Below are 24,010 nucleotides of genomic sequence, written 5' to 3'. Positions count from 1 at the left end.
CTATGGCATCAATAATGCTAAGCATTTTAATTCAGTAACTACATAATTTTGCTCATAAGACCTTAATTTTCTAGATTGAAAAGCAATTGGATGTAGATTATCATCTGGGTGTTCTTGTTTTAGAACTGCAGCAACAGCTTCTTTAGATGCATCTACAAATATATGACAAGGATATTTTGGATTAAACAAAATTAGAATGGGTCTTGAAATTAATGCGTCTTTTACATTTTGAAAAGCTGCTTGACATTCAATAGTCCATATATAAGGAGTATGTTTCTTAAGTAAATTTGTTAAAAGGACTCTAATTTTTGTTTAATTTTGAATAAATTTATAGTATACGTTTATACTTCGTAAAAATCTCCTGTGTTTTCTTTATTTCTCATTTCTTTATATCTCCCGATTGGGGTGTATTCAGTAACTCTGTATAATTGATGCGTCGTAGAATGTAGCCGTTTAAATCCATGCTACTGGGGAATAATGATGTTATTTCGGTCGATGAATTCGTTCGTGCGATTCAAATTGGCTGCTTCTGCGATTCTGAAGATGGAAAGCAAACTGATGGGCCTGTATGAGGCTGGGTCACATGGGTCTTTACCTGTTTTCTGAATGGGTACAATAACAGCGACTTTCCAGCTGGCGAAGAAATATTGAAGTTTGAAGATATAATTAATTAAATTCGTAAATTTATATAGCATACCTGTACCCATTTCTTGAATCATTTTATTCGTCACCGCATCTAGTCCAGGACTCTTCCGTTTCTTCTTTTTTTCGAAATAACTCAGCACTTCCGAAGGCAAAATAAGAGGGGTGTTGTTTGCGTTTGTTTCTGTAGAATATTGTGTTAGTATAGTAATGACACAAAGTTCTGTTTGAGAATGTTGTTTATGCGAAACTGAGAGGCGTAGCTATCAGCTAGAGACTCAGCTGCTTTCTCAGTTTCGGTGTAAGCAATACCAGTCAGCTAAATCTGATTGAGCGTTCTCCCTGTCAAAAGCAGTCCCGGATCTAGGGGCAAGCCAGAGTCTGCGCCCCGCGCGGCAACTTCTGCGGGTGGCAAATTCAAGCGTGGCGCTGGATGGTATTTCGAATGTTGTCTAATTTTGATACAACATTAGTAGTTTTAAAGCCAGGTTTAAAAATCTCTTTTACCCTTCTGCCACGACATCAGTATTGTGTACTAAAGGATTCCTTAATTGGAAAAAAAAAAAAAAAAAAGCTTCAGAAAAGTTATTTAAAGTATCTGAAATCCAGACAGGAGTGCATGATTAAGTGGAAAATTCGACTTCAACAAATGAAATCGTGTCAAGGCATCGATCATGATACTGAGCAATTAATTCACACAGAGCAATAAAGATGGAGAGAGATCCTACACATGGTTATGGATACTGTATTCTATCTTTCAACAAACTGTCTTTCTTTCCGTGAGTCTGGTGAAACCCCTAGCGGTCTGCTCGCAGTGTCCTCGGCCTAGTCAAGGTTTTTTTTATTTAGTGACTCTGCTAGCCAAGCATATTTCATCTCTTAAGTACTAGTTAGAACACCTAAAAATGGGACAAGTATCATATTTATCAAAGACAATTCAAAATGAAGTTATGGATATAATGGCAAAAACAGTTCGAAATGGCATTTTAAACGATATCGAAGAAGCCAAATATTATGCAATAATGTTCGATTGTACTCCAGATATGTCGCATACAGAGCAAATGAGCCAGGTGAATCGATACGTAAAAATATGGGGTGATGTGTGTGAAATAAAGAAAACCTTAAGACACAATAACACACTGAATAAATACTAATTCAGAAGTCAAACAACAAAAATCAGCGTTATATTTACAAAATTTTCACAGGACTAGTTTCGATGGTTTTACCGAACCACCATCCTCAGCTGCAAAACCGCAAATGAACAAGATAGGAAATAATGATTAGATAAGATAAGAAAGCCTGGACAAGAATAAACAAGTGGCGCCATCTGTTGGTGAAACCATAACTAAAACATAATTTCTTTAAAGGCCGAAATTTGTTTTCGGCTGGCAGCATGTGTTAAAGCTTACAAGAAAAAAGTATCACCGACAATTTTCAGCTTTCAGTACTTAAAATCATAAATCACACTTCAGCACGAAGTAGCTTTTAATTAAAGACTCGCATCATAGATTTAAAAATAGTCTTTATCATTAAAACACTATAACTGCGGTGATTATTAACACAATAGAATCAGTTTCAACGAAAACAAACTTTACTATCACGGAAGAAACAATGACACTCCTCGCGTTGTTACATCGTTCTCAAACGTGAACATCTAGTACTGTTGCCATACACAATTATATTATACTAACAAAATAATAATAAATTATACTAACAAAATAAGTAATGCATTATTAACAGCATGAGCGTTTCCGTCGTTTTGTTCACACACAGATCGTATTTTATTCTCGAGTGTCAAGATGTAGAAACATCTTTTTACTCGACTTCTGATAAGAATCTGGGAGGAGGAGAAAGAGTAGTGCGTAACTTGCATAGGAGCCAATTACTCTAAAAAAGTCCTCAGCGATGGCATCTTTCCTCTTAGGCAGATAGCTCTCTTATGCTTTGCCATAAGTAAAGAAAATAAACCCTTTTTTTTTTTTTTTTTTTTCTTTGCATATTTCTTTCATAGCAAAAATGGCACTATAAAATGGATTTTAGTTTTTATTTCAAACCCTGCCTATTTCTATGTTCATTAAATAAATTAAAATTTCTTAGAGAAACTTAAAGGAATATGGGTGAGGGCGGAAGTTTTAAGTTTTTGCCCCACCTCGGAAAATACTAAATCCGGCGCTGGTCAAAAGTCCCTATGAAAAGCAAACTCAATCTTCATCAAAGTATCTAAACATTACTTAAAGGAAGGGGCCTACCAGCGACCGAGCGGTTAAGTCGCTGAACACTGGCAGTTTGGTCCGAATTTCGAATCTCGCGAATGGGCTGGCTGCAAGGGCGTTTTCGTGGTTTTCCCCATGTGTAACGTGTATACGAGCCAGTTTCCCTTAGAAAGTCCTCCACGAAGGCATCCCTCCCTTTAGGCAGATAGCCCTCGAGGCTTTGCCATAATCACATACACACACACACTTAAAGGAAGAGCTCTGTAGCACCGAGATATTGAATACGAGTGAAACATAGGGAAGCCGTATTCGCGTTTGAATTCAGCTTTTCTGCATTCTGATATTGTTCACTTGAGTCTTATCCTGCCACTCGTTTCTCGCATTCTATATTTCATTATCCACAAATCCTAAACTTTTCATTAAAACAATACTATTATAAATGTGAAGAGGAAATTAACTATGAGAGGAGGTTTAGTTAGTTTTGTCCAATGTAATATTAATTCACTTATTAAGGACGCTGTTTAGTCCAATGTATATAGTATTACTATATCTTTGGTTTTATGGTAATTTCCTGTTATGTTTTTACCACCAATCCTCGAATTCCATATCACAGATTATGTTCTTACTGCATTAATATAAATATTAACGAGACATAGTGCACAATAAAAATTAAGCTTTATTTAGGAACATCGCGCATACTCCCCGACAGCCTGCCTGTTTCGCTCTGCTCGCTACTCGTAAGAAACTTCTCCTCTAGGGTTGCCACACTTATCGGAGGGCGCAAGGCGCGCTCCTTATCGCCATCACCACAGAGTTTCCCCCCAGTTCCTTTAATGGCTATTCAAAGGAACGACATAGGTTATGAAATTATCTCAGAGTATCCGTGCTGTCGGGTATTTTTTTTATGATTACAAAATTAGAATATAAAATTAGAAAAGATCAAAATGCAATTCAATATATAACAAGGTATTGACACATATAATAAACATGAAATAACAAGAAATATGTTAAGATATGAATTTAAAAAAAAATGTTTTAAATTGTTATGTAAGAAGCAAGTTTCTTAGGGAAGTGAACATGTCTTCCCGATCTGGTGACAGTTTGTGTCTTAGTTCGTTTGCAGATTTATTCTGCTGAACTGTCTTTAAGTCTTTATTTGTTTTTAGTTCAGGCAAATTAGAGTCCGAAAGCAAATAGGCTGGTTTCACACGGTCTATAGACACAGTAGATTTCAGACCCTTAATATCAATTGTGAAAGTTTTGTCCGTTCTAGAAAGAACTTTATGCGGACCTGTATATGGTTGGCACAGAGGTGGCTTTACTCGATCGACACGTAAGTATACATGCGTACACGACTTTAAGGTAGCACTTACGTAACATTTTTCTTGGCAATGTGCAGATGTTGCTATTGGATTCAACTGTTGCATTCTATGCCGAAGATTCGTGATAAATTGTGTGTCATACGGAGATATCTTAGATGACGTTATCATATCACTAGGCAGCTTGAGAGTTGTGCCGTACACCAGTTCAGCACAAGATGACTTTAGATCTTCCTTTACGGCTGTCCGAATACCAAGCATAACAACTGGTAGTGTTTCAGTCCAGTTATTGGTCTCGTGAGCCTTGAGAGAAGATTTTAAATGTCGATGAAATTGTTCAACAATGCCGTTTGACATTGGATGATAGGCTGTTGTTGTGATTCTGTTCGTACCCAAAATGCGCGTAAATTCTGCAAAAAGTGCGGATCTCATTTGAGAACCTTGGTCTGTTGTTATGATCGATGGGCAGCCAAAACGAGATATCCAACAGTTGAAGATGGCTCTGCAAATGGTTTCCGTTTTCATATCCGGGATGGGAATGGCTTCAGGCCATCTGGAGAATCTATCTATTAGAGTCAAAAGGTACACGTTGCCTTCTGATGGAGGTAACGGTCCGACGATATCCATATGGATTTCTGAAAAACGTGCATCAGGAAGAGAGAATGTGCCCAGTGGTGCTTTAGTATGCCTAGTAATTTTCGATTTTTGGCAAGATTCACAGGATTTCACCCAATTTTTGATATGACGTTTCATATCGGGCCATACATAACGAGAACAAATAAGCTTCGTAGTAGCTGCAATTCCTGGATGTGACAGATTATGCAGATGATTAAAGATGAGTCTACGAAAGGAATTCGGAACAAATGGACGAGGAATGTCTGTTGATATGTCACACAGAATATTACCATCAGAATATTGGCACGGTTTAAATTCCAGTTTCAAAGATGATGTGTTGTTTTTGAGAAGGTCTTGTACCTCCGGATCATGCCGTTGAGCTTCCGAAAATTTTTTAAAATCCAAAAATGGAGATTTTGTTATGGAATCAATTTCGATTCTTGAAAGAGCGTCAGCAACGACGTTTTTTGAACCTTGCACATGCCTAATATCAGTAGAGTACTGGGAAATAGAATCTAAAAGGCGCAATTGTCGAGGTGAACATTTATGAGGGTTCTGTTTAAAAGCGTATATTAACGGTTTTTGATCCGTATAAATTATAAAATTTCTGCCCTCTAACATGTGTCGGAATTTCTTAATTGCAGAATAAATAGAAAATAATTCCCTATCGTACGCGGACCATTTCTGTTGACTTTTACTGAGTTTCATAGAGAAAAATGCTATAGGTTCCCATGTTTGTTGAGACAACTGCATAAGTGTGCCGCCTATTGCGACGTCTGAGGCATCTACCCAGATGCTTAGCTGTGCTCCGGGAATAGGGTGTCTCAAAAGGGTAGCCTGAGCAATGGCATTTTTGGCAGCAATAAAGGCTTGTTCAGCATTCTCGTTCCAATTTAATTGTGGGGATGAATCCTGAACACGAGAACGGTGTATTTGGTGTATTTAATTATGGCAAAGCTCACTAGGGCTATCTGCCTAAGGGGAAGGATGCCTTCGTGGAGGACTTTCTAAGGGAAACTGGCTCGTATACACGTTACACATGGGGAAAACCACGAAAACACCCATGCAGCCAGCCCGTTCGCGGGATTCGAACCTCGGACCGAACTACCAGTGTTCAGCGACTTTACCGCTCGGCCGCTGGTGGGCCGAACACGAGAACGAGATTTCTTTTTATTAATATAGCCTTCTAACAATTTTATTAAAGGAGAAAGAATATGTGCTGCTTTAGGTATGAAACATTTATAAAAGTTAAACATGCCTAAAAATCGGCGAAGCTGAGTGAGAGTGGTAGGTTGAGGAAAATCTAAAATACATTTGACTTTGTCAGGAAGAGGTTCAATTCCGTTTTCACTAAGGTGAAAACCTAAGAAATCAATAGATGTTTGACCAAAGGTGCATTTTGAAACATTTATGCAAAGTCCATATTCCTGAAGTTTGGAAAATAAAGCTTTCAAATGCCTGCAATGTTCCTCAGAATCTTTAGAGGCTATGAGCAAGTCATCGACAAAAGCGTAAACGCCTTCTAAATCCCGCGTGACTTCATCTATAAAACGTTGAAAAGTCGCAGATGCATTGCATAAGCCGAATTGCATACGGATACTTTCCAATAAACCGAATGGTGTGCATATGGCGGTTTTGTGGATGTCGGCTGGGTTAATTGGTATTTTATGGTATGCCTTAATCAGGTCGACATGACTAAAAATTTTAGTACCGTGCAATGCAGCAGTAAAATCGGCTAAGCATGGAATAGGGTATTTGTCTTTTATCGTTTGAGCGTTCAATGCTCGATAATCTCCTACAGGTCTCCATTCCAGACTTCCCTTTTTTGGAACCATGTGAAGTGGGGATGCATAATTGCTGCTTGAAGGTCTCAAATGCCCCAATTGCATCATAGTTTGAAATTCTTGTTTTGCTATTTTTAAGCGATCTGGAGCTAACCGACGAGGTTTTGCAACCACAGGTGGACCTTTAGTTATGATATAATGAACGGTGTTGTGTTTAACAGGTTGGTTAGGATCTGGTAATCTAGTAACTGAAGGAAATTCTTTTAAAATTTTGTGATATGGTGTATCACTAAATACAGTTTTTACTGAATAAATGCTTGCATTTTTCACGCAACCGACAGTTTTAAAATGCGTTTTTAAATCTTTGAGACATTTGTTTCTGAGATCAGGCACCAATTCAAAGAAATGGAGAAAATCTGCTCCAAGAATGGGTGTACTAACATTTGCTATAAGAAAAGTCCATATAAACTGTCGTCTTAATTTGAAATCCAAAGAAAGTGTTTTTTGACCATAAACATGAATAGTAGAAGAATTAGCAGCGAAAAGTGTTTGTTGGGACGAATTCCGTTTTTGAGAATTATTTGCTGGAAGTAAGGACACGTCAGAGCCGGTATCGACCAAGAATGAAAGGTTTGTTCTACGGTCACGAACGAACAGGCGACGTGAAACTTGAGGCAAAGAATAAGTCGCCTCTATTCTTTGCTGGTTTCGTTTCCCTGCCATGAACAAGGTTTTGTACATTTGTCATCTCTACACTTTTTCCCAAAACGTCTATGATACCAGCAAATAGAATAATCTCTCCTTTTGGAATTGCTTCTTTCCTTATTGCGATCTCCGCGATTTGGCGAGCGACCACGAGAAAGAGAAATGCGATCAATACGTTTGTTTAATTTTTCTATTTGTTTAAATAATTTATCCTCAAGAGACTGATCGACTGTGCGAGAAACGGCACAAGTCCCTGGGGTTGGATTTACTTCTAAAATTCTGTCGGCAATTTCTGCAGCTTTATCTACAGTTAAATTGGAAACCGCTGCCAAAATAGACTGAACAGTCGAAGGCAAACGTTGAAGGAATAATTCTAACATTAAGTTATCAGGAACATTTAAAGATTCTGCTCGACGTTTCATATTTCTAAGCAAATCGGAAGGTTTTCGAGAACCTAATTCTTCTCCAGATAATAATTGGCGAATTTCTTGCTGAGAAGATTCTCCTGCACGATTTATTAACTCAGTTTTAAGCTTTGCATATGGATCAATAGGGTCTGGTTTCATAAGTAAATCCCGTACTATTGAAGCAATATCTGGAGGAAGATGAGCAACTACATAATTATATTTAGTAATGGATTCTGTGATAGGTTTGGGGGTGGCAAGAGCAAAGGTACTTTCACACATAATAAACCATAAAGATGGGTCTGATCGGTTATAAACCGGAATTTAAACGGCATGAACATCAGACATTGTGCAAGGTTTTTAAGCCAAAATAAAAGCAAAAATTTAACTAAAGAAAATGAAATTAAATGATAAGTAGAAAACAGAATTATAAAATGATCTATAATTAGTACTCATCTGTGATTCGGAGGATGAAAACCGATGTAATCCATTACTTCTGGTTTGGAGATCTTGAGTGATGGCTTGTAGTCAAAACCGAAAGTGCTTGAGAACTGTTCATACGATTAATCACGTCCGGGTCACCATTATGGTAATTTCCTGTTATGTTTTTACCACCAATCCTCGAATTCCATATCACAGATTATGTTCTTACTGCATTAATATAAATATTAACGAGACATAGTGCACAATAAAAATTAAGCTTTATTTAGGAACATCGCGCATACTCCCCGACAGCCTGCCTGTTTCGCTCTGCTCGCTACTCGTAAGAAACTTCTCCTCTAGGGTTGCCACACTTATCGGAGGGCGCAAGGCGCGCTCCTTATCGCCATCACCACAGTTTAACCAACAACCACTCACTGCCCTGAACGAAAAATCGCGGAAATGGCAATTTTTCTGCGGCTTCGTGCAAGCTGTGGGAATAATTTATCGGTGATGTTTTCATACTGTACGTGATGTTTATATATTTAGGAAAAATTCAAAATTTAATTGAAATGTGTATCTGTTATAAAAAAGCAAACAATGAAATTATTACAAAATTACAACGATAACTATGACAGCTGAACCTCGGTCTTCTGTTGCTGCATGGAAACGTTGTAACTTATGTGTTGATGTTACATTTAAAACCCCTCAAGAATTCCGATTACATTTGCGAAAAAATCATTGCAAAAAGGAAGGAGGTTCTTATGTATGTTGTTATGGAAAAAATAATATATGTGGGTCATTGCCACTTGAAGGTGTTAATGATCAGGATTATGAATTTCATGTAGTGAAACATCATGTATTAACTTTTACAGGTATTACTTTCCAGTGTGTCTTTTTCTGAGAGAGAAATATATTATTAATCATCTACCGTTAAATATGCAGTTATTTAATAAAATCTAAGTGATATTGCTCATATTTCTCATTGTATATTTTGGAATTGTGCTGTTGTCACTGTGTTGATTGTATGTAGTGAATCAGCAAAAAGTTAACAGTTTTTTTTGGGGGGGTTGATTTTTTAATTTTTATTATTATTATCATGTCAGTAGGAGGTTTTATAGACTTCATTAAATATTCACAGATTATTTGCTTTTGTTACTGCACTTAATCATTGTTATTTAGCTGTTGCATTTGCCATTATTATACAGTATACTTTTTACTTTGTTTTTCACTTTTATTAAGGCTTTACATCTTAACATGGTGTTGATTAAATTAATACTTTACAGTAACACCATTTTAGTTATTTCTGTGTTTTCTGCTTTTTTATTCTTAAATATTTGAAATTTTCATTGATTTGTCACTGTATATTAAGGTATCATTTTAAACTGTAGCAGTAAATATGTAATTTAAAATATATTTAAATAACTGATGGTTTAAAAAATATCTGAAATGATTAATGCTTTTTGGTTTATGCAGGTATGTTTTTTCTTATTTTAATTCAGTAAGTGATAGTTTATTTAGTTATTAATTTATCACATTCACACATTGAATGATCACCCAGATTATGAGCTGTTAAATCACATAAGTTAATTTGAACTTCCCCCCCCGCCTTCAAAAAAGTTCCAAATGTAGCGTACACGCTGATTTCAAATTGCGTAAGTTTATATAGTTCTATATTTTTTAAGACGCCATTGAAATACTAGTTTGATTTTTAAATCCTTTTTTGATATCCTATAGATTTAACAATTTGGAAATTGCCCGTGACGAAAAGTCTGCAATAAAATTTTGAGTAAAGTGCAGAATCACCCACTGCTTGACGCGTTTTTAAGAATTGCACATACTCGGTATCCTTGTGCATATCGACCTATTTTCACTTAAAAAAAATATCTTAGAATTGCACAAAAATGGCACTGTGCACACCCTTGACTTTATCTATGTACATATCGACCTATTTTCACTTACAAAGTAAAAGAAAATTGACAAAAATCCAATTGTTTTTACCCTTGTAAAAAGCGGCAAACAAATAAGTGAGCGATTCTGCACTTTACTGAAAATATTTTCAAAGAAAAGGCATCATTGATCATAGAAAATTACGTTTCAACAACCGACGAGATGAAATTATGCTTTAGCGATACATCGGTAGTGAAATAGCGATGCAGGCATCCATTCAGTTATGTTTAGCAATTTTTATATAAATTATAATAATGATCTGAAATAGCTATTTACTCTTTTGCTTCCATTCAGTCATGTTTAGCCTTTTTCATATAAATTATAATAATAAAAAAGTATTATATGAAATTAACCTTTCACCTAAATTAAAACATCAGTCTTAGATACCGTATTTGACGGCATATAAGATGCACTTTTTTTCCTAAATTTGGTCTCAAAAAAGTTACCTGTGTCTTATACGTGAAGGTAATTGCATTCAATAATTGTTTAGGTTGATCTTTACATTATGGTAACTTGGCGATTTTTTGGCGAAAATTTGGCAAACTCTCCTACAGCAACCCTCTATTTTTTTTTTTCCGCCGCTATTTTGTCTTCACGAAGTAAAGACATGTTTCTTTTCTTTTTATCTACTGAACACTTCTTCCAACAATCTACTAGCTGAATTACACTTACGCTAGAAATTTTATCAAACAAAACTGCTTAATCACGACAAATATTCACTGCAAAATTGGGAAAAAGTGCACAATACCATACTCCTTACGCAACACATACACATAAACCATGTACACGCCGACTTATTTTTACTTAAAAAAAATCCCAGAATTGCACAAAAATGGCATTGCGCACACTCTTCACTATATCCATGTACACTGCTTTTTTCTAATAAATTAGAAAAATTTCACGAAAATACATGACAATTTTCTCAATCTTTAAACCCGGTAAAAAGAACATATATGAAATTACCTGATCGCGAAAAAGTATTTACCCTTTCCAAATATGAACATTTCCACATATAAAATAAATAAAATATCCAAAAACTTTTACCTCTAAATCATCTATTATATTATAAACGTCACCAACGAATTCATACCGCAACCATTACAAATACTTAGTGTCAGATATTTAAATTATTTCCATGCACGTTTACTTCAACTAAAACCTATACCAAATTCCTACAAACATAAAATTCATAAAATAACTATCATTTCATTAAAATATAATTAAATTCAAAAACACTACTTAAAACATAAATGAGCACATACATTAAATTAATAAAAATTAGCTTACAATCCTAATTACTTTAAACTAAATCATTGCTAATAACAATTTTCCCAATAATACCAAATTCCTTTCCACCTTACATTTAGAACAATGCATAAAAATAATATCCTCAAATAATTAAAAATACTAACTTACCTAATCTTCTTCAGAATCTTGATTACGTGTCCGATAAACTTTTCTTTCTTTCTGTTTCAGGATCTTTCAAATCATACTTATATTTCACAGCAAGGTACCAGGTAAAATAAATAACTTAATAAAACATCTTTATGTCTATCTCGCACAACCTTAAACAAACATTTATTACTACCCTTTTCAATACCACTAAATACCCATTTCGAATTCACTTTAGTTACGGCCATGGGATCCAAAAATTAACCAAGACTGTTTCACACAACACAGAATAAAGCCAAATACAAAATTTCCAGATTTTTTCCAGATTTCCCCCCTTTACCGATTAAAGAACCGTAATTCGTCCATTAATATCACATGACATATCCCATGATCTCTCATTTCCCTCACACAAAATAATGCGTAATCGGAACTGAGTACTGCTCACATTATTACCAAAGTCCCAGGTAGTAACCTTTATCGCCTCCAAAATGTCGCCAAACTACCACTTACCATATTGTAAAGATCAACCATTGTTTATTTGGCTTTTACGAAATGTGAGAATTAAAAGAAACCACGCTATTAAAACTTTTTTTCCTTGTGTGTGGCCGTCTAAATTAAGGGTGCGTCTTATATGCCGTCAAATACGGTAGTTATTTACTATTATACTTCCTTTCTTGCTGCAATTATTTTTGGCATCATTGGCATCAACAATAGTTTGGCAATATTTTATGGCCCTCGAAACCGAATAGTACCAAAATAAATTATTAGGGAGGATTATTATTTTTTCTCATCACATACATAATTACTAACTTTCCTTTTTTTACCCAGTAGTTTTTTAAGGTAAAAAATCTGTAATTCAGAATTTACAACCATTTTGTGAATTCCTTTTATGTGCTTATTATTAGAAGATAAGGAACTACTCTGATATGCGCCCTCAAGTCGCCAAATTTTTCGCCAAATATTTTTGGCGAGAAACTTCACGATGCCATATTACTATCTAAATTTTTTGTCTACATTTTGAACTTTTAGCCTAAAATGTCTCCAAAAACGCGGTTTTCGCACATGCAAAAACTACGTTTTGAACACACAATTTAGCTAAAATTCCGAAACAAAAACAAAAAATTTAGATAGCAAAAACGTAAAGTTTCTAACCAAAAATATTTGACAAGAATCCATGTACACAGCGACATGTTTTAACTTAAAAAAACATCTACGAATTGCACAATGTAGGCAACGAACGAATCTACAAACTATCTACAAACTACGCACACCTCGCTTTAATAAATTAACATAACGACAAATTTCAAAGAATACCATGTACACAGCATCCTGTTTAAACTAAAAAAAAATTCTACGAATTGCACAATTTAGGCAAGGAAGGAATCTACGATCTACGCACTTCTCGCTTTAATAAAATAACATAACAACAATAAATTTCAAATAGTACCATGTACACAGCGTTCTGTTTCAACTTTAAAAAACATCTACGAATTGTACAGTCTAGACACTAAACAACAAAATAATTTAAAATAAATTTCAAACAATTAAAAACAACAATAACGACAGAAATCCATACTAAAGAGCCAATGAACATAGCGTTCTACAAAATAAGAACAAGGATAAAATAAAATGCACTTACCATGAATTAATGCGTTTTCGAATAGCAGAAATATAAATTTCATACCGCCTTTAACATGCCGCCACGTAATCACTATCGTATTTACATGACAGCCAGACACACTATCCAGAAAATTTATACTATGGTTCACAAATAAATAAAATCACAAATCCCTACTTCTATCATGCACTGCCATTAAAAATAATCTCCCAGACCCTCTTTCCACACTTCCAAATACCCACTACCTCTCAACAGGATAGCCACAATCATATTTCCTTTTGCCGAACTTCAATTCAACAACTACCATTTTATCTTTCCCTCCCATCTTCTCAGACACAGAGGCGAACCAACGAGCTCCAGCGAAAGATTTTTCAACGTCAACAATAACCTCTGTTACATTAAGGTTATTTACCCTCTGTTACAGGGTTGCCATAGAACACGCAATCGTGCCAAAAACCAGCGCAGAACACATATCGCCACATTTGGTGAAATTAGGGCGTATATTAGAGTTGTACCGAAGATAAATTATAATTAAGAGAATGCTGTGATACAATAAAAATATAAGCTTTTACTTTCTGTATAAACTGAGATGTTTTGTCATAATGAAGATTCAGCTTTAGTGCTATGTGCTTATTATTAGAAGATAAATTATAATTAAGAGAATCCTGTAATACAATAAAAATATATACTTTTACTTTCTGTATAAACTGAGATGTTTTGTCATAATAAAGATTCAGCTTTTGTTTTAAAAAAAATCCATCTATCTACAGTCAAAAGTCCATAATTCGGAATGATCTATAATCCGGACCTCAAAACTAAAAACTTTCTGCGCATGCGCCGCGTTGACACATGCGCATAGGCTTTTACGCGTGCGCGTAAGACCTTTTACGACTGCGCAAGTGCAGAATATGTTTTCGCCTGCGAGTTTTATGTATAATGGACATATAAGCTAAAATAATCTAATTATCTATTTCAGTTAATGTTGATGATTGCGTTGTTCCTTAATTTTCAAATTGGATCCGGCTTATTATTTTTTGCAGACTGTAAGAGCAATTTTATAAAAGTAAGCTTAAACTTTCGATTATATCAAATAGAATTTCCGATATATATTTGTTAATATGTAAAGGATCTAAAGCGAAAGTAGTATGTTTTGAAATCCGAAATCTGTTTATCAATTTCACGCTGCTCGGCGGGGGGATCGCCGCGGCGGGCGCGTAATGAATTGGAAGTTGATCTGTCAGCACTATCCTTATCTTCAGCGCAGATGTTTTTATTTTATTTGGCTTATAATTCCTTACCAAATGTTGTATTTCATCTCGATATGCTCTGTCTTTGATATGATTTAAAACAAGTTCCTCGTCATTATAATTCGCTTTCAATAGCGAAGAAAGTAACAGAGGTTATTGAAAACGAAAAAATTTCGATTGACAAATTAGTCGGTGTTCTCGACACAGCAATTATAGGACTTGAACAGCGGAACTTTGTAAGTGAACAAGAAATTATGTCTGTTTAATAGAATTAAAGAGAAAGTATTATCACATGAAACGAAGCAAAACTTAAACAACTTACATTGAAAGAAATGTTTAATAAAGTAAACAAATAAATATTAAGCTTTTTCTTTTTGCAAATTTTGATACCCTTTAGATCATAATTGTTCTTTATTTCATAAATTACAGTTTCATATTTTTAATTTTAGAATTTCTGCATGCCATCTTACGAGATTTAAACTGATGATCTATAATCCGGAAAAATCGATAATCCGGAATCGCCGAAGTCCCGACGAGTCCGGATTAACGACTTTTGACTGTATAAGTTTTCAAAAGAAAGATTTTATATCCATACGAAGACCATGATAAAAGTATAGTTTAGGGTACCCCTTGGTGATTTTTGGCGGTACATGGATACCGATTGATTTGTTATTTTTGCGCCAAAAATCACAGCTACACAAAGCCAAAATAACGACAAACTCAGTATCCATGTACACATCGACTTATTTGCACTTTAAAAAAATCCCCGAATTGCACAAAAATAACATTGTGCACTCTTTTAACTTTATCCATGTACAGGTCGACATATTTTCACTTAAAAAAAAAAATAAATAAAAATTGCACAAACTTGCATTGCACACTCCCTTTAGTTTGCCCATGTACACATCGATATATTTTCACTTAAAAAGTCAAAGGAGTACCAAATTCTACAATATAGGCACACAAAAAATACCTGATCTCAATAAAATATATTTTAAACAAAACAGTAAAATAACATAAAAAAGGAAACACGTTATACATTTAAGCACTACCAAAAGCAAATATTCACTTACCATGATTTTCGAGTTCGCTTCGTACACCCAGAGCCACGTAAAAATCAAAATATCAATCATGCTCAAATGACTTTTTTCAAACCAGGTACTCTTTCTGATCAAACGCTTCACATAGTGACCATCTGAACCTTTCTTCCTACAAACACATTCAAATCCATCTAAACGGTTTTTACGTTCGACTAAACACATATCCTTCTAACATACAGGACACTTATAATGGCTACTAAGTAAACCTTCATTTACACACCAGTTAATTAAAGCTCTTTTCCTCTTTTGCTCCAAATCGTACAGAAACTTCAAATTAATCTTACTGCAATCGGCCATTCTACCGTCTAAAGAATCAAACCAACACACACCACAAAAACACTTACAAAACATCCCATGATTCAAAAATTCCCAGAATCATGCACCCGATTACGTCACAATAGGGTTTCAATAACATTCAACTACTCAGGCTACCATAAATGAAACAACAACTTGGCGAGAAATCAAACAACAACTTCGCCATAATACAAGGGGTACCTTAAAGTCTACTCTACTGGAAGACCATTTATAGATATGTTTTATTTTAATAACAAAAGTTATTAGTTTCTAAAATTATTTTTTTGTTTGAAACAGTGTATTGATGTCTTTTTGAGATGCTAATTGATTGTTCTTATTGCTCTTATTTCTTTTTTAATATACAAGTGTATATATATATATAGCAAAATATTTTAATAATTTAATTATTTTTATTTGTTTGATTTTATCATTTTTAAGCAGCTGAGAGATCATGGTAAATTTTTATTTTCTGTGTGGTATACTTTTGAGATTATATTTGAAATTTAATTTTGCCATATGTAGGTAAATCTTTTCAAACATTCTTGGAAACCTTTAGACTTAAGTGCAAAAACTCGAATCCTTTAACTCTTTACTTGGTTCACATTTGTTTGGTAGGAAGTTAACCTGTTAAACTATTGAAAGACGGCTATTGTTTTTGGTTTTGTCTTCAAATTCTATGAGCTGTCATTGCATTTCATTAGTAATTAACTGATATATTAAAGTAGAGAAAGGGGCAAGTGAAATTGATGTACTGAAAAATAAGAAGGAAAGATCAAACTGTTGATACATAAACTAATCATCTATAATCAATGCAAGTTTGACATGCATATATTTATATGATTTTTTTTAATCAAATAAAGCCAACTTTAAACTGCATTTTTTTATGAAATACGTTCTTGTCTGTTAAGTATATACAGTGTGTGCAAAAAGGTTATGTACAATTCAAAGTTCGAAATCCAGACATGCAATATTCAGAATGATCTTAAATTCAGGCTTTTGAATTACCAGCAATTTTTATTATTATTATTATTATTATTATTTTCTGAAATTTTTTTATCCTTTGCACTTGTGCATTTGGTATTTTTCATAATAAAACATGGAGAGTCCTGGTTCTTAATATCATTTTACTACCAATGCCAACCTGCCGATCATTATTTATTATTTTTTGCTTTCTTTACCACATGACTATCAACACATTGTAGCTTGAAAAATTAATCGTGCAGAGATATCTGAGTTTTTTCTTTAAATTTATTAATATTATTTTTTTTAATAAGAGCAGAACCTTTTGTATTGGCATTATAGTTGGTGATGATAACTGACTTCAGCCAATTCTGCTGTAAAGTGTTGCGTTTCTTAATGAGGAGAAATTTAACAGGATTTTTTTCTATATGCAAAAAGTAGGTTTTATAAATGATAATCATAGGCAAAAATTGCATGTAGTGCTATTTGAATTGAGTATAACTGATTTGTTTTGAAGTTAAGCCCAGAATCCCTGCAAAAGCTGGTTCGGTCGAACCATATGGCAAAAATTAAGGGAAGGCAGAATATTTAGAATTTAGAGGAGCACTAAGCAACAAGATTAAGGGATGGCAAAATATTTGGAATTTAGGGGCAGCAAAGTTTTAGAATTAAAGGAGGCGCTTGGCAGCAGAGACTGCAGTGGGCTGCAAAATGTTTAGTGCTGCCAAGCATTACATATATGTTTAAATTTATTTATTCAGGACTCGGATAATCCTTAAGTGCATGCAGAAAATAATCGTAAGTATAATAAATGATTAAACTGATACAGTACAAAGTCCGAAATCCGGACGTCCATTATTCGGAATGATCTAAAATCCGGATCTCAAATCCACCAAATATGTATTTCTTGTAGGCTTTATGCATGTGCATTTTATTTCCCCCTTCACACATAAAAAATATCTGGACAGTCATGATTCTTAATTTCACTTCGATACTAAATAAAATACCTTGTTATTAAAGAAACAATCATTTTAGCATAAATTTGTACGATCAGTAATTTGGCTCTGTTGCTGCGTATCTGCTTGGAACACATCTCAAACCAAAACATTCCACACAGATACATCATTGATCTGACGCCAACCTGGCGAATCACTATTTATTATACTTTCCTTTTGTCACTGCATGTTTATCAAAACATGACAACTTGAGTAATGATTCATGTAGCAATGCCTAAAAAATTTTTTTATGTTAGTAATTGAATAATAAAGGAGTATGGTAACTTTTTATGTTAACATTACGCTTGGCGATGATTACAGATTTAAGCTAAAATGCTCTCAAAAATGTTGACGAGGAAAAATTTACCAAGCATTTCTTTCCGTATCTTAAAACTAGATTTTGTTGGTGATACTCATAGACCCAAAGATTACATTTAGAGCTATTTAAGAATAACTGACTTATATTCTCATAAACCTAGAACCAGCTCCAGGGCTCCTATGGCCGCACCGAGTCGCATATTTTAGCGACCCACAGAGACTGCATCTGGCAGTAACATATCTAGCGCCGCCCCTCACTAAGGCTTAAGTATATGTGGGAATTTATTCATTCAGAACTCTGATAAGCCTTAAGCATGTGCAAGAAATAGACATAGTATAATAAATAACTAAACTAATACAATTCAGGCTTAATTGTCTCAGTACACTATAGAAGCGAGATAAAATTTAACGAAACAACTTGTTTATAGTCGCCAAGCTCATGATGCATATCCAAATATGTATAGTAAAGGATAGCTAAATTTGATGATGATAGTTGCTAATTTTAAAGGTTTTCGGATATCGCAAAACAAAGGTGAAATTTTCCAATTAATGGATTTTGTAAAGAAACGTGGAGAAGCAGTAATAAATGAAGATGATATAAAAGAAGTTTTTCATTGTGATGACAGTGCTTATCAATCATCAATCAATTAATGAATCACAAAATCTGTAGTATGGTTCTAGATTCAGAAAATGCTGCTAACGATAGTGAAGAAAGTGACAGAGAAGTTACTGAAAACAAGACAATTTCGGTTGACAAGTTAGTCAGAATTCTCGAAACAAGAGTTACAGGACTGTGTATCTGCTTGGAACACATCTCATACCGAAACTGTCAAATGAACAATGTAACTGAACAAGAGAAATGGACCGTGAAATCAATGTAACTGAGCAAGAGATTATGTCTGTCTACAGAATTAAAGAGAAAGTATTAGCACAAAAAAACAAAGCAACTTAAATAACTAACATTGAAAGAAATGTTTAATAAGGTCAACAAATAAATATTTTTTTCTTTTTTTGTTAATTTTGATATTGTTTAGATCATAAATGCTTCATTATTTCATAAATCACAATTTCATATTTTTGCCATCTTACTAGATTTAAACTGATGATCTAATATCCGGAATTACCGATGTCTTGATGGTCCAGATTTTGGACTTTGTACTGTATAATTCAGGCTTAACTTCCTCAGCATGTGATAGAAGCAAACAAAATTTAATTGAACGTGTCTTAAGACACCAGTCTCATAATACATTGCCAGTAGTGTATAGTGCATGCTAACTGAGCTTTATGATGATACCCACAACTTTAAATGATTGAAGATTTTTAAATGTTCAAAACAAAAAGCAAAATTTTCCTTTTAATGAACATTGTTGAGAAATAGTAATAAATGAAAATGATACAACAAAATTTTCATTGTGATGGCAATGCCTCAATGATCAATCAACTAACAGACAGCGGAATCTGTAGTATGGTTCCATACATCCAGAAAATTGCTTCTGATGGTGAAGAAAATGACAGACAGTTTGTTGCAAATGAAAGAAATTTGATTGGCAATTTAGGGGGAATTCTCAATGAGGCAATTACAGGACCTTAAAAAAAATTATGTCTATCTATAGAATTAAAGAGAAAGTATTAGCACCAAGGGAAAAAAAGCAAGTTAAACAAATCACATTGAAAGAATTTTTTGTTGTTGTTGTTTCAAATTTTTATTTCTTTAAAAGTCATAAATGCTTCATTATTTCATAAATTCCTGTTTTATAGTTTTATAATTTCTACATGTCTTCTTACTAGATTAAAGCTGATGATCTAATATCTGGAAAAATTCCAAATTTGGAAGCCAATGTTGCAATGAGTCCGGATCTTGGACTTTGTACTGGTGGTGTATTTAATTACGACAAAGCACACTAGGGCTATCTGTCTAAGGGGAGGGATGCCTTCGTGGAGGACTTGTAAGGATCTTAAGTTTTACTAACGTTTATTTTATTTTAAAACTGTACTATCACTTCTTATTTTCTACTTCCAGCCAGAATTAAATGTTTTAACTTGTTTATGCAAATTGTCTTGCTAACGCCCAAGTATTTAAGTTGTGAAGGAAGCAAGTCGCTTGCCACTGCAGTTTTATGAGTTTTCACTCAGTTGCTGGTTGCTTTTAAGGCCAGAGGTTTAGCCCTCTTGATATTTGAAAATGTATTGTCGTTTCAGCAGCTTGGCGTATTACATACGTACCCTTTTAAATAAAGGCCAGTCTTAGTGCTATGCATTTGTATACTAATTTAAAGTTAGCTTTTAGTTAGAGTTTTAGTTAGTAGTTTTATATTCTTACGTTCAGACCACAAGTGGTTGGTCTTTGTATCCCTAAGTTCGGGAGTACTTGTAAAAGTATAGAAAATAAAGGATTTCATATACCCTTCCTGCTTGTGCCGTCTGTTACACACAAATCTTGAACATAGCTTGAGTAAGCTCTCTGTTCCTATTCAGGACACATCATGTTTCCAAAGCAAATCAAGAGAAACACAAGTCTTGATCCTCGGAACCGAACTACCAGTGTTCAGCGACTTTGCCGCTGGTGGACGCTGGACTTTGTACTATATAAATTGTTTTTCTTAAATCTGTGATTCTTATTATAGTTAAAAAAGTGAAAAATTATGTTGCAGACCACCTTTTTTTTTTTTTTTTTTTTTTTATCAAAAACTCTTTATAAATTTTTCTTAAAAATATATTCATTGATGATTTTGTATAAAATAATTTAGCATTCTATTTATTTATTTTTTTCCCTCTCATTTAGTTGAAGATGAACATTCCCAAGAAGAATTTGTGGAAAATCTTCGCCAAAAATATGCTCACATATTTACTGCCAGCCAGCCAAATTCCCAACCAAATGTTGTCGTCGACAAGTATCAGTGGACAATTTATAACAGTTCTCAAAATTTACCAGCAGTCCTAAATGATCCACGTAGGACAAAACGGGAGTATGATCTTTTTACAAAAACTTGGGGTGATAGTTTTGTGGAGTCTGCGAGTTTTCCACCTACATATTTACCAGAAATTTCTGCCTTGCATTTCGAAACATATATAAAACATGTAAGGAAGGTAAACAAACTTTTGTATATTTTTATTTAGATAATAAAATTTTAGAATTTTAAATTTGATTAAATGAAAATGTCTTATAAATATAAAAAGCAAGAAGTTGTCCAAGGTATTAAAAAGTCTACAAAACAAATTGTCCAAAGTAATAAAAAGTCCAGAAATCTATATTTGTTAAAACATGAAATGAATGACATGTTAGATTTAGAAAATGAAACTAATATAATCAAAATGTCAAAAAATAAATAAATCATTATGCTGTTTAGATACATATACACACACACACATGTATATAGAAATTTATAGGCAATGAGCTAAAAAAAATTGTAACTAAATAGCATGCTAAAAGTTGCAGTAATTTATTTGTAATAATAATAATAGTATAGTCATAATTTTAAATTTATATTCTATTGGGATAGCAGCAAAAAGAAACAATAAAAAGAACATTGTAGTCAAAATTTAAAACCATTGTAGAGAACTAAACTAAGTGAAACTCAAAAAGTTTTGCATTCTTCGTGACATCATCATCAGGGGGTTGATGTTCCAAGAGATTTTAAAAACTTAGCCTTTTTCTGAACTAACTAATGAACAATTTAGTAAGGCCAAAAAATTTTAATAAAGTTAAAACTTGTGTGAGAGGAACAGCTATAATGTAAGTTTGAAAACAAACCAAACAAGAATATAACATACCAGTATTAGTCACTACACATGACCAGAGCTCCTGCAATATGGTAATGTAGTTAGAAGATAAATTTTTAAAAACACAAAATAGGTTTTGTTAGAACAACAGGAAAAAAAATAATAATGTCAAGCTTACAGTTTTAATGCTGATATGCAAGCTTACAGGCATGTGAGACTCTGCAATCAATTTGCAGAATATGTAATAATCTTCGGCCAAAGTACAAGTTTTTTATTAAAATTGCAGAATTATTCCTAACTATTTTTAGTAATGTTTATCTTTCAGTGTAAAATCATTGTTCACTACTTTTAATAAAAGTTATTCCTGTAATTTTCTGCTCAATTTCTGTTTTTATTATTATTTTCACATCCTTTAATGCATTTCAACAATGATTTTTAAAGACAATCCTATCTACATATCTGCTTTCAGTATTGAAAGTAATGAATATAAGTAAATGAGGTTGTAAAACATACACCAAATTAGGACAGATTGTAACATATTGAAATATAGCAGATCAAACTCTGCTTGATGATCTTGACCATGAGAATAAGCATCAAACTGATATTACATTACTTTTATGATACTTTAATTAAAAAAAGAAAAAAAGAGTGATCTTGATTCTACTATTTCTTATAGCATTGTTGTATAGCATTGTTGCAAAATGCTCAGTTGCAGTGAGATAGCTTTCCCACAAAACAGTTAGGGTTGCCAGAAAGTGGCAGGAAAGAAATTGTCGATTGGTGATATATGGTAATAAATTTGGCGATACACCGTAGATGGAGTGAGAACATGTTCTTAGCAGTTTTTTGGGGAAAATAAATTCTTGGGAATGTAGGTTTGAGATATATATATCCTGCTTGTCCTGGTTGAGAGTAATGTCCTAGAGTTCAGAGGTTAGCTTGAGAGCAGTCGACCAAGTTAAGAGCTGTACTGAAGTGCTTAGCCGTGAAACTGTCTTTTCAGTTTTAGCCTGTGTTGAGTATTTTAGCGTTTTGTCGTAGTTTTTTGACAAGTGTAAACATGTCTTTCGAACGGTCCTGTGTATAGTGCTTACTGGCAAATACATTGAATTTAAATTCTTCATCAAGTGTTATCATCAGTTACTCTAAATTCACGACCCTTAGAATGCAACGGTATTTTTCATGTGTAATATTACAAGGCCTTATTCCAAGTCTGGATCAAGCTAGAACTTCATAATCTTTTACTTTCATACAAATGAGAAAGAAAAATATATTGTGAATGTGTAATATTATTAATTTATTTGTAATTTCTAATTATCTGCATCTCCTCCAAAAGGTTGCCAGTTCATTGTTGGCTAAATTTTCTCCAAGCTAATATGCAAAAAGAATTTTGAAAATGATGCCACACTAAGAATTTAATAAAAAAGAAAGGAATCAAGAAATTTTTAAAAAAGAAAGAAACATCTATAACAAAACATTTACCTTTCATGCTTTTCAGGATGATATTTGTAATCAGAAAGGGCCTTATTTTGTCCTGGTAATATATTTAATTTTGCATAATTTGTCAATTAAACTGTATGATATTTGCATATGCTTCATGAATATTGTGTTAAACGTGGCATATAGTATTATTCAGTGTTTCAAAACTGACTAATACAACTTGGTAATAAAATTAAAACGTTTTTTAAGTGGAAAAGTGTTTTATTTTTTCCACTGTCATTCGAGTTTTATATTTATATATATATCTGCCAATTTACAGGGCATCCGAAGAAATTCTAAAAAATCTCTAAAGGAGCAACCTCATGAGAAAAGGCAACAATCTAGCTCTGCTGTAGAAAAATCAAGTAAGATAAAATTCATAGTTTGCTAGGGTGTTACTAATTATAAGAGATATAAATAATATTTTTTCTTTTAATTGTAGTCTTCCCCTGCACTTTGTATATAAGCTATAATACTGAGTTAATTTTTCTTGATTGTATTTTGGTTACTTTCTTGTTGGTTGGGAAAAATTTTTGAAACAATTTATGACCTGCTGTTACTAAATGAATTTTCTTGAATTATAGTATAGGTATATTTGCTGTGAAAATACAATATTTCACAGGGATTTTTTTATCAGTCTTTTACATAAATCCTTGTTTAATAACGAAGCTAGCATTGCAGAATTTTTTTACACCATCATATCAGAAAATAACTTGCCATTTTTTTTGGGGGGGGGCAGTTTTTTTAAAGATTGATTAACCCTCTGAGTGGCATGAGGTCATGAGATTTTTTGTCACTTGCTACATATTAGCTTATAAATTAAGATATTTTGCTT

At 33.6% G+C, this 24,010-nt stretch overlaps 1 protein-coding gene across 4 annotated transcripts in view; it reads left to right on the top strand.

The window, feature by feature from the left end:
- The first annotated feature begins 8,533 nt into the window (after window positions 1–8,533).
- scat (VPS54 subunit of GARP complex scat) overlaps window positions 8,534–24,010 on the top strand; it is a 132,028-nt gene continuing 116,551 nt past the window's right edge. The window contains exons 1-3 of one of the 4 annotated variants that reach the window (XM_085825638.1): window positions 8,534–8,628; window positions 20,759–21,063; window positions 23,456–23,540. In XM_085825638.1, coding sequence (XP_085681764.1) covers window positions 8,565–8,628; window positions 20,759–21,063; window positions 23,456–23,540 — 454 coding nt within the window. In that variant the 5' untranslated portion in view covers window positions 8,534–8,564. Of the gene's footprint in view, window positions 8,978–19,786; window positions 19,923–20,758; window positions 21,064–23,455; window positions 23,541–24,010 lie in introns of those variants that run through there. The other 3 variants (XM_085825637.1, XM_085825636.1, XM_085825640.1) reach the window with 3 other exon arrangements.

Source organism: Stegodyphus dumicola, chromosome 10 (genome assembly GCF_044657685.1).
Source record: "Stegodyphus dumicola isolate Sdum_Otavi_A_Nest chromosome 10, ASM4465768v1".
Lineage (NCBI taxonomy): Eukaryota > Metazoa > Arthropoda > Arachnida > Araneae > Eresidae > Stegodyphus > Stegodyphus dumicola.
The sequence above is the reverse complement of the archived record's forward strand: the minus strand, read 5'-3'. Positions and strand labels throughout refer to the sequence as shown.